General features: G+C 36.4%; 1 protein-coding gene across 28 annotated transcripts in view; it reads right to left on the bottom strand.

Moving 5' to 3' along the window:
- Positions 1–992, bottom strand: part of tcf7l2 (transcription factor 7 like 2) — an 89518-nt gene extending 88526 nt beyond the window's left edge. For 5 of the 28 annotated variants that reach the window (XM_048170946.1, XM_048170954.1, XM_048170953.1 and 2 more), the window contains exon 1: positions 39–886. In XM_048170946.1, coding sequence (XP_048026903.1) covers positions 39–227 — 189 coding nt within the window. In that variant the 5' untranslated portion in view covers positions 228–886. Of the gene's footprint in view, positions 1–38 lie in introns of all 28 variants that reach the window. The other 23 variants (XM_048170956.1, XM_048170957.1, XM_048170958.1 and 20 more) reach the window with 12 other exon arrangements.
- Positions 993–12021: the final 11029 nt, after the last annotated feature.

Genomic DNA, 12021 nt, shown 5'->3' with positions numbered 1-12021 from the left:
CTGGACAAGTCGCGGATTCGCGGTTATTTGTCACTTACCTCGGAATCCGAAGAGCTGTTTTGATTCGTTTCCGACTCGTTTACAAGAGAAGACTTGACATCTGCTAAATCCCTTTCTGCTGAAGAGTTCTCCGAAATCTTTTCCTCCTGCTCGCCTTCGTCTTTGAAGGAAATCATTTCATCGTTCGCACCCAGATCGTCCCCTCCACCGCCGTTCAGCTGCGGCATTTTTCCCGAGGAGCGCTAATTTTGCGGGGGGCCAAAACACCCAAAAGTTTTTAAACCCTTGATCTTGGTGTGATCCCCGAATCCCGAGTTTTAAGTTTAGGGACTCGCAGTGGCGTTTGGCTGGGTGAGTGTTCAAAACTCAAAAAGAAGAGGGCAATCTTGGCAGAAACAGAAGCCGGAGACGGAGCTGAGGCGCTCGGATTGAGGGAGTTGAAGTTGGTCGGAGTGGTTTTCAGTTCAAAGGCGGCGCTGATTGACAGATAGAGAGGGATGGAAATAGAGAGAGTCTGGATTCGGGATTATTGACAGGGAGAAACACACAAGAAAAAAACTAATGAGATTCAAACAGGGAGGGACTTGAAGTGACGTTTTCATAAATAGAGAGGGGCAGGAAAAAGTACTGGAGGGGGAAAAGGGCTTGAACGAGAGCGAAAGAGAGAGAGAGAAACAGAGAGAGGGAGAGGAAAAGAGCTTTTGGTGAAGAGAGCAGGACAGTTAAAGCGAGTCGCCCCTGTTTGCTTTTGTACAGGAATGAATGGGAAAATAGGCGGAAGACACTTGTGCCATAGTCTGTATGTATCTGAGCTGTGAAACGGCGCACAGCTAGAATCAGACTGGTTTCCTTATTTTCTGCAGTTGTTTTAGGAGGTGCTAGTGGGCTGAAATAACCCCACTCCCTCCAAACTTCAACTCAAATGAGAATAAACTCTGTATTGCTCTAAATCAAACCTATTTAACATTTTACTCAAGAGCCAGGGAAAATATGAAGCAATCATTCAAACGACATGTAGCCTAGTGTTTATGGGCGTTTTAAATGTGATCAGTTGCAGAACAGACTGACATTATTCTACATATTCATTATGTCAACATCTTTTTTTCAATCTATTTAACTTGTCACAATAAATTCTGCCATTTGCACTTCATCAGTGATTAAACTGAAAGTGGTCAACAACTGTAACCTATCACTGCAGCTTGACACAAAAAATAAATAAAAATAATTTTATGTGCCTAAATATGCACATGTATGTTTGTATATTATACACACACATAGATATATGCATACAATGCTATGTATCTGAATATATTTATACATAAAAATAAATATGTAATGTATATAATACACATATTATACACTATATATAACACAATATGATACAATGCAGAATTGTTTTGTGTGTGTGTGTACATTGTATCATATTGTGTATATATTTGAATATATCATACATATATATATATATATATATATATATATATATATATATATATATATATATAGGCCAGTATTAGAAATAGGTTGGTTTTGAGACAGACAGGCTGGAGTGTGTGCACGGGCTAATTGAGGCCGAATAACCTGTATTCATTATGAATAAAGACAAGGGGGGTGGGGGTTGAATATCCTTGCTCTCACGTCTCTTCTCTGCAAAAATGCTTATGGTTTGTTAATTTATGTATTGGAATAAAGCATATATATATATATATATATATATATATATATATATATATATACATATACGATTATGAAATTATAACAAAGTGGCTTCAAAAAAATTGTATGAACTACACTCTTAAAAAAAAATGTTCTATATAGAACCTTAAATGGTGATGTCAGGTGCTTCATATATATAGTACCTTTTAGGGGTTCCATCATGGGATTATCTATGGATTTAGTATTAATTAATTAATTTTAATTAAATTCTATGTATTAAACAGCTCATAAACATACTTTATCACTAGAAATAGTGTGTTAAATATGAATGTATTATGCAATCATTTACGACATTTCTCCTTATATAGAACCTTTTTGGCATAAAGCATTTTTTTTAATTGAGTCAAGATCCCTAGAGTTCTATATAGAACCCCACTGAACTTTTTTTTTTTTTAAGAAATAAATTCCAAAGACATCCTCTGTGTTTTTTATTAGTTCGTTTTTTATCAGCCTGCTGACTCATAATATTTCTTTTTAACTTTAACGTTATTTGGTTACTTATTTGTTTAATTTTTAAATTAGCTATTTCCTTACATCCATTTGTAACAGTCAAGGTCACACAGGTATCAGTGGCTGGATAATGTGAACAGAAAGATTCAGTCATTTTCATAGCTGAATTTCACTGGTGGAAAAGTCTTTTGAACTGACTTTGCAGTGTAGCTCTTATAATATAATAAACTGGGGGAAAAAAACATGAAAATATGGTTTTATGAATATGGATATACATTGCGTGCAAATGAAATGTGCACCCGATACAACAAGAGCATTTTAATATAAGCAACCATAAGAACTGGTAACAGAATAATATTACATATACTCAAATCATAGCACAGATTATATATTTATGATTTGGGATAGTAATCCCCCAAAAAGTTGCAGAAAATGCAGCGTGACACATCTTCAAAGTCTTTGAAATTATTTATAAATATAAGATCTATGGGATAGACATCCTTATAGAGTGTCAATATGATTGAACAATAACGACTCAGTATTTAAAATGTGCTGTCAGCAGCTGAAAGATGCCCCATTGCTTTTTGACTTCAGAAGTCTGGAGCCTGCAGATACCAGACCAAAGCAGCTGAGCTCCTAGCTAGCATCTCTCTGGATTGCCTCAGCAGGTTACTGAGAGTTCACTTAGATTGGGTGCGTTTTATCAGCCTTGCTAAGCCAAGCCTTGCTCTATTTAGTCCCCTGCTGAATCTAAACCTATGACCAATCCAGGGGTTAAAACACGGTTCAGACTGACCTATTCTTTCCGCAACATTATATTTTATCATGCTCGAGGGAACAAAAGCAGAAAATAATTTGTTCCGTTAATGACAATTCAATTATTTCTTTCTGTACATTGCCCTTATATCTCTATACTGTGTTCTGTGTAAAATGTTACCTGGTAGGATTTTGTGTCTGTGCATACAGCTAATTACCCACAATGCCTGTGTGTTCATGCGCTGGATGAAATGGCTCTGTTCTTAATTAGCATATTATGGGCTCTCTTAATGGTCTTCCCGGTTGTTTTCAGAGTAACAATATGTGCATTTTAAAAGCTGGGTTAATAGTGAATACAACTTGATTTATGCCAGATCCCCTCTAAGCTAGTTGAATAAAACAAAAAAGGGGAAAAAAAAGTTTTTAGTTTTTACAAGTGGAACTTGGCATTTAACCTTTTCGCATTTAGTCAATTGCAAATTTCCCCATTGTGAGAGAGCCTCTGCGCACCATTTTAGCATTTTTTTCCTGCTTGAGTTCAGTTGAATTTTATCCTGTGAATAATGACTTGGTTAACCACAATTATGCGATTCTAATGGATCTTCATGTTTTGCAGGCAAAGACCAACAATAGGGAAATTACTTTCTTTACAACATTATGCAAAGTTTCATTTTTTAATGTATATTTTAAGGGCAGACTGAAAAACAGAATCAAACTAATTGAGTTACCATCAGCATTTTGAAAAGATTACAGTCAGAACAAAGTCACGCTGATCATTTGTGTGTGAGAGTAAATCAGTTTTGATGGAATGGAAATGTTAATAGATTATTAAAGTTCCAAACAAAGTCAAACAGTGCATCTTTCTTTCTGTTATTTTATGAATCACAGGATTTGACTCAGAGATGTGTCATTTAATTGGCTCTGTGAATCTTGAAACTTGGATCGCCACATCAACATTTAGTCATATAAAACCCATAACATCAATAGCTATGTTTCCATCCAAAGTTGCCAATTTAACTTGTGCGCAAAATTGTGCGCATAAAACATTTGCGAATAAAGCCCAGTTTCCATCCCATGTGTTCAAGATAACAAAATTGTCACTTCCCGGGAAATTGATGCAAAATATCTGTAATAAAATGGAAGTTGCTGCAATCGGGGAAGCCACTGTGGCTCTTTTTTCCAGAGGAAACGCAATAAATGCTGTCATGCTATCTTGCTTTCAGATGTCTGATGTTTGTGTATGCAATCGTGCGAGACAGTTCAGGTAGGTCATTATACCAAATCATTTTGATGACAGACTTTGGCAGAATAACTAAAACAACATTTGAGATGCTATGCAATGAAATTGGTCCACTGGTTAGTCCAGTTATCCAATCACATCCTCTGTTGAGTCAAAGTCATGTGAGTTTTTTGTTCATTGAGGGATTTATCGGTAAATGTGTTTCCGTCGTAGTTTATGTGCATGTCTTCTTATCGGATAAAAAAAAATTATCCACCTCAATTGAGCGTATATGCACATTTTTAGAATTTATTATGCACATCTTGCCATTTCCATTCATTATGTTTTTTCATGTGATATCCCAAAATTCGTATGGCTACTGATGCATTTGTAAATGAAAACACTGTAGTCCCATCCATGGCATTAACTATGTCTGAACATGTCTCTCACCCCTGGAGTCTGTCAAATTACTCCATAGTGGGAAATGTATTTGGGAAAGGAGGAGCACTGAATCTGTTTTCCAGAACAAACAGCAGACGTTTTCATACATGGATGCGAAAGCCATTTATCAAGGTTTGGGTTTGGAGCAATACAAACATGTAGCCACCTGAAGCGGTGCACCAGTGTGTATGTATGTGCTTACATCTCTTAAACTCTGCGGTCACATCGAATATTGGAGCCAAGGCACACACAGAGGAAACTCTCTGACATCACACCAAACCTACATTACTCAGAGAATGAACCTATGACCCCAGAGTTATCTCTCGAGCACAGCCTCTGCATCAAATGTTCTCTCTCTCTCTCAGCAGTCAGTCAATTCCAGCCCACAGTTTTCATATAGTCTGTATAAATTATACTAATGTCAACAACAGCTTGTCGCAAAGACAAAAAGCTTAATGTTGTATGATTACATAAAGTCCTCGGGATCTTTGTAATGCTTGTGTTTTAGCTTGCCGTGCTCTCTGTTATCTAAATATTTACCATTTATGAGTGCTTCTCTATAATAGATTAGTTGAATTTGTTGAGTAGATTTCTTTTTTTTGGCTTTAGAGAAGCACAGAAACTGGAGCAAAATGGGGCCAAACACCAGCTGGCACTCTTAGTTTATTTGGGTTCTGTATAAAACCCAAAGGTTCTTTACTCAACTCCAACTCAACTATACATAACTTTATTCCAATAATAAAAATAAAACAATAGTAGATAATAATAATAATAAAGACATTTTTGGAACAAATTTTTTTTTGCACTAACAAATTCAGGTAGGCAACTGCAGAGAGGCTAGCAAGTTAGCTTTGTTTGGGGAAAAAAAAAAAAATAATAAATTAACACCTTTGAAAGCATGAGATCCCACTCTCCCCTCAGAGCTCTCTCTCCAAAGCCACGCCTTTTCAAAACACATGTACAGCACACACGAGAGATAGTGTTAAATTACCTCATGTCTCAAACCATATAACATTACAATAATAATGAACGTAAACAACTTACAGAGCTCTAACTTGTACCACCTGACTGCTGTAGATTCTTTTCGGCGTTGATAGTGTTGCCATATAAAGGCATAAATCTGAGGACGTGAACAGCTCCAGGTAGAAAGTCACGGGTTGTAACTATGTTATGACATGGCTTGAATGCAGCGTAAGCTCGTTGTTTTGATTCAGGAGGAACTGTAAATGGTGGCTGCTGTTCTGTTTGTTTTTGGCGCTTGGTGACAGTCTCTGCATGGCCTCACGGAACATGTGGTGCACGGAGGTATTTGACAGGCAGCTAAGGACATCATATCATTGCATTCGGACAGAACATTTTTTTTGGTCCTGAGATTTTCACAGAAGATATATGTAAATGTTTAAATATTTAGACCACTTATATTATTGATTGTGATCAGAAGAGAGTTTCAACCAGTATAACAAAAAGTATTAATAAAACAAATTGCCTACCCTACTTTTAAATATATGAAATAATACTTTATGTCCTGTTAGATAACATTTGTGTATTATGGATATGGTTATTCTAATTTCAAGTGAAAAAGTATCAATTCACATGTACTATTTAATTCACATTTTCATTAAAGGTGCCCTAGAATTAAAAATTGAATTTATCTTGGCATAGTTAAATAACAAGAGTTCAGTACATGGAAATGACATACAGTGAGTCTCAAACTCCATTGTTTCCTCCTTCTTATATAAATCTCATTTGTTTAAAAGAGCTCCGAAGAACAGGCGAATCTCAACATAACACCGACTGTTACGTAACAGTTGGGATCATTAATATGTACGCCCCCAATATTTGCATATGCCAGCTCATGTTCAAGGCATTACACAAGGGCAGCCAGTATTAACGTCTGGAGCTGTGCACGGCTGAATCATCAGACTAGGTAAGCAAGCAAGGACAATAGCAAAAAATGGCAGATGGAGCAATAATAACTGACATGATCCATGATTACATGATATTTTTAGTAATATTTGTAAATTGTCTTTCTAAATGTTTCGTTAGCATGTTGATAATGTACTGTTAAATGTGGTTAAAGTTACCATCGTTTCTTACTGTATTCACGGAGACAAGAGCCGTCATTATTTTCATTTTTAAACACTTGCAGTCTGTATAATTCATAAACACAACTTCATTCTTTATAAATCTCTCCAACAGTGTAGCATTAGCCATTAGCCATGGAGCATAGCCTCAAACTCATTCAGAATCAAATGTAAACATCCAAATAAATACAATACTCACATAATCCGATGTAGACTAACACTTTGTAAAGATCCATTTTGAGGGTTATATTAGCTGTGTGAACTTTATTTATGCAATGATAGAGTCGAGAGCTCGGGAGGGGGCGGAGAGCGCGAGCAATTAAAGGGGCCGCAGCCTGAATCGGCGCATTTCTAATTATGCCCCAAAATAGGCAGTTAAAAAAATGTATTTAAAAAAATCTATGAGGTATTTTGAGCTGAAACTTCACAGACACATTCAGGGGACACCTTAGACTTATATTACATCTTGTAAAAAAACGTTTGATGGCACCTTTAAATCTTATAACAAAAACATGTTTGAAACCCTTAAAATGTTTTTATTTATTTTTTCAAAATTTGATTGAACGCTTACAAATATTCCATATGCATCCTTGTAGGGGTTTCAAACATGAAGCCAGCAAAAGAACAGCTTAAAGTACCATATGATGAGGAACGTATTCATAGTTCCTATAACTATCGGCAGAAGTACCCACTTTTTGGCGTGATCGCACCTTAGGAACTGGGAATGATTTTAGTTGTAGGAACGTCTTTTGGGGGGTCTAAATTGACTAATACTTCAGAGTAGGGTCTAACCCAGCACAATAGGAATTACCAGTGATGTAAGTGTACATTGATTGGCCAAACGCATGCCATACGAAACACTGGCACCTGACATTTTTAAAAAGCAGTGTAAACACAGTTTACATATATTTACTCCACAAACATGGAAAACAGCAATAGATGGACCAACGCCGTAGTCTAGGCACTTCTCAACCTATAATGGCTCCTCCATCCTCCAATTGTTAATGCTGTTGAATGCTGCGCTTAAATCATGTCACTGTCGGCCAGCTTATGTCACTTCAGAGTTCCTACTGGCGGTGCGAATGCAACCAGGAAAATGGCCCTAGGGGAAAATTTATTTCTTGGGGGACTGCCCTGGTGGCTAGTTCCTATAACTGAGATCCTATAACTACCTAGTATGAAAGCCCCTATAGACAATTTTTATTTTCTAATGCTGAAAGTATTTTTCCCTTGTCCACTTTCTGATGATGTATGATACAGTCCGCATGATGTAATTTCGGTCCGCACACATCATATGTGCAGCCCGATTTTTGCAACTGAGCTGACAACAGCGCATATGTATGTGATTTTAACTCTTGTAAAGAAAGGTCCGCGCACGCGAATACGTTCATCCACACTCATGGTCAGTGGAGTAGTATACTTAAGTATAGTATAATATAATATAATAGAGTATAATAAAGGCTTGCACGCTCGACTGTGTGCGAAGTGGAAAGTGGAAAATTAAATATTCCTGAGCATTATGACTGTGAGAATTTTTCGTTTTAAACTTTTGAGAAGAAAAACAAATTAAAATAACTGGCAAAAAGCATATACATACTGATATAGATGCTGTTAATTTAACCCTATTTTCTGCTGGTGACCTCATATGGGTGTATTATTTGCTGAACATTTGTTCTAGCAGAGGCCCTCTCATTTTTGGGTTCAAGGACGTGTCTGAAAAGCTTCTTCCTGAGCAAGATACAGGAAACAGCAGGCAGTTTCCCAGGCAGAAAGAGCAGGAAAAGTTTTCAACGCAGTAGGGGCAATGGCTGACAGCTATCATAGATCATAGCGCATGAGGGTCTGAACTGTAGACTATGGATATTAGTCTCAGAAGGATGTGTTTTACATCATGAACATGCATCTGCTCCATTCTAAACAACAGGATCAAATGTATACAGCTCTAAATGCATTTAAGCAATCCATAATGAAATAGACACAGGTCGCTCTTTCATACCTCAGGAGACTCGATGGAAGTCTCAGTTCAGTTTTATTCAGTCCTTAAAATAGAAACAAATATGACATTGTTGACATACAGTAAGAGTATAGAGATTAATGTAGATAGATCTCTACTGAAACTCTAAAGGAGACACTTTTGAGATTACAGGGATCTTTAAGCCAAAATCTCAATTCAGACTTAAAATGAAAGCGTGCAGATACCGCAAGATGATGTTAATATACACTAATACACACTAATAGCAGTCGGCGATGAATGCAAGATCTGTGTTTTCATGGCAAAAGAGACGGTCGTTTTCCATCGTAGAAAGTTATTCTGGTCTGCCTCATCTAATGTTAGCGAAAATATGTACGTTTTCCACAGACTGAAGGAGAAAGCTGTGCTTGTGCAGGTATTGTTGTAACGTACTCTTTCTAAATGTGTACATAGAGTTACACTTTACAATAAGGTTCATTAGTTATCTACTTTAGTTAACATGAACTAAGAATGAACAAATCTTCTTTAGCATTCATTATTTGTTATTGTTAATTTCATTTACTAATACATTATTAAAATCTTGTTAACATTAGTTAATTCACTGTGAACTAACATGAAACAAACAATGAACAGCTGGATTTTTATTAAGGAAAATATTAATAAATACTGCAGCATATGTATTGCTCATTGTTAGTTCATGTTATGTAATATAATGTTAACATGACACCTTACTGTAAAATGTTACTGGATTTTTTTAATAACGTAAATTATTATAGTATATTTTTCAAAATGTGTTCAAAAGTAATTCTTGAAAGTGTAAAGATACAAATTATAGCAAATATTAAAATCTTGCCTTTATAACAATGTGAAACCTCTGTTACTGTTGTACTTGTTGACCAGACAGACACAGCAGGAGTTGAGCCGAAACAAACATCCTTCTGAGAAAACAGCTTTGGAAGATCTAATTGGAGGGACTTTTATGAGATTAGTTCTAAAATTTAAACTTAGTTTTGTTATTTGACCCAAGATATTTCAGTTTCACAAAGAAATATGCAGCATTTTGTCTTAGAAATAATAAAATTATACTTTTTCATTTATATTTTGTCTTAAAAATTGTGAGAAAATCTTATCGTGAAACAAGTATCGTGAATCATATCGCATCGTGAGTTGAGTGAATCGTTACATCCCTACCTGGCAGGGTATTCATGCTAGGGCATAATTAAGAAATGAATGCAAAATAAATCAATCTGGCAAACATTTGCCCTCCACTTTAGCTCTTACAGCTTTAAGCAAAGACCAATCAAATTGCATATACTGCTTTGTTTTGAAAACTACAGCTGAAGGTTTTTTCAAATGCATTTCAATGCCATTGTACAGGTGAATACTAGATCTCATCAATCAAAGCAGAAGATTGTGTTTTATATGATTAATATGATATGCTGTATTGAGTGTATTTATATCAGTGACTGTGAACTTGAACACCAATAAAGACCCTGATCATTTTATTCATTTATTTACTTATTTGTTACATATCCTTACATCATCTGATGCTTTTATGTGCATGCATGTGAATTTAATGTCTCAAAGAATCGCATAATGCCAGGAGCATCATGAGTGTGATTCACTAATTAGGACGTTTCAACCTGGGAACTTTAATGGCTATTTTTCTGCATAAAACAACTTTGAGCTCAAGTTTTACAAAATCGACTCATTACACTAAGAGAAAGCAATTCATGACCTGAAAAAGGGGGGTCAGAGGGCAAAGCAGATGGCTTTTTATATATCTGAACAAACAGAAGGAGGCATATTTATATACAAACCACTCCAGAATGAAGCTCGGCTGTTGAAAAGCACTGAGGTCTGTGCTCACTTTAAAGCAACATTAGTAGTAGGAGCTTTTGTTCATATTAATGTTCAGAGCGAAAACTCATTTTCCACCGGGGTCGCCCATGCCGTCCTCTCGCTGGGAAATGAATCCCACATCCTATTTTTGTTCATTAACCATCACCAAAATGCATCATAAGCACAGAGATCACATCACAGTATATTTTATCAATATTAATAAGGATAGGAAAACTCTACTGGTTATTAAGAGACTCCCCAGGCTTTGATTTAGACCATTACTAACGCCTCTGCATCTTTAGATTAAAAAACCGACCTCTTTTATTTAATAACATTAAATCCTGGCATGTATCTTCTAAAAGCTTTAATAAGACAAAGATAAGATTTGCATCCCCATACAAGTGTCTTTTTCAATTGATTATGAAGCCGCCATTGATGTGTGAGAAATTGATGTTTTCCTCTGTTCTTAAGGGGCTCTAATAGAAAGGGCGGGATTTGAGGAGGAGACTTTGCCACTTTGATCTTCAATCAGTAAAAATTCCCACTTCTTCTTTGTCAGACTATATTTGGTAAATAACAGTGACAATCCATGCGCTTTAATAAGATGAAATGACGGGAAAGAAAGGGAAGGGAGGAGAAATAGTGAGGGAGAGAGGGATAGAGGAAGGGGAACGGAGAAAGACTGGTTCTCTTGTTCGTGTTTTGGTAACGTTGGAAGGTGTTGGCGAGACAATGTGTCCAGCTGAACGTACTAACAAACAGATGCAAAACCCGTGAGCTTCCATACCGCAGAGGTTCGGGGTTTCAAAATAGAACAAACTTGGACCAAAGTGGCCGGCAGGTCTGAGTGTAAACGGAAAACAAATCTGGTTTGAGGTTTGCTTGTTCGACGTGACTCGAATTTCACATTCCTGTTCCAAAACACGTACTGCTAGTAACTTCACAACAAGCGCATATTTTGGGACCTATAAACGATGGTTCAACCAAGGAACACGACGACATTTTTATTATCGGACTAATCCTTTTTTCAAATGCAGCTATAATGAATGCTTTGCATGAAATTCAAAAGGACCATAAAAGTAGACTTAGGTGCTATACCCAAAGTCTTCTGAAGCTATAGAGTTGTGTGAGAAACACACTGATATTTAAGTTAGTATTCACTGACAATATTCCCTTCCAGTGAGTGTTAAAAGGCTAGTTCACCCAAAATTGAAAATTCTGTCATTAATTACTCACCCTCATGTCGTTGCACACCTGTAAGACCTTCATTCATCTTCGGAACACAAATTAAGATATTTTTGATGAAATCCGAGAGCTATAGACAGCAATTTAACCACCACTTTCAAGTTCCAGAAAGGTACTAAAGACATTGTTAAAGGTCCCGTTCTTCGTGATCCCATGTTTCAAACTTTAGTTAGTGTGTAATGTTGTTGTTAGAGTATAAATAAAATCTGTAAAATTTTAAAGCTCAAAGTTCAATGCCAAGCGAGATATTTTATTTAACAGAAGTCGCCTACATCGAACGGCCAGTTTGGACTACATCC

The sequence above is a fragment of the Megalobrama amblycephala genome, linkage group LG20 (genome assembly GCF_018812025.1).
Source record: "Megalobrama amblycephala isolate DHTTF-2021 linkage group LG20, ASM1881202v1, whole genome shotgun sequence".
NCBI classification, from domain to species: Eukaryota; Metazoa; Chordata; class Actinopteri; order Cypriniformes; family Xenocyprididae; genus Megalobrama; species Megalobrama amblycephala.
The sequence above is the reverse complement of the archived record's forward strand: the minus strand, read 5'-3'. Positions and strand labels throughout refer to the sequence as shown.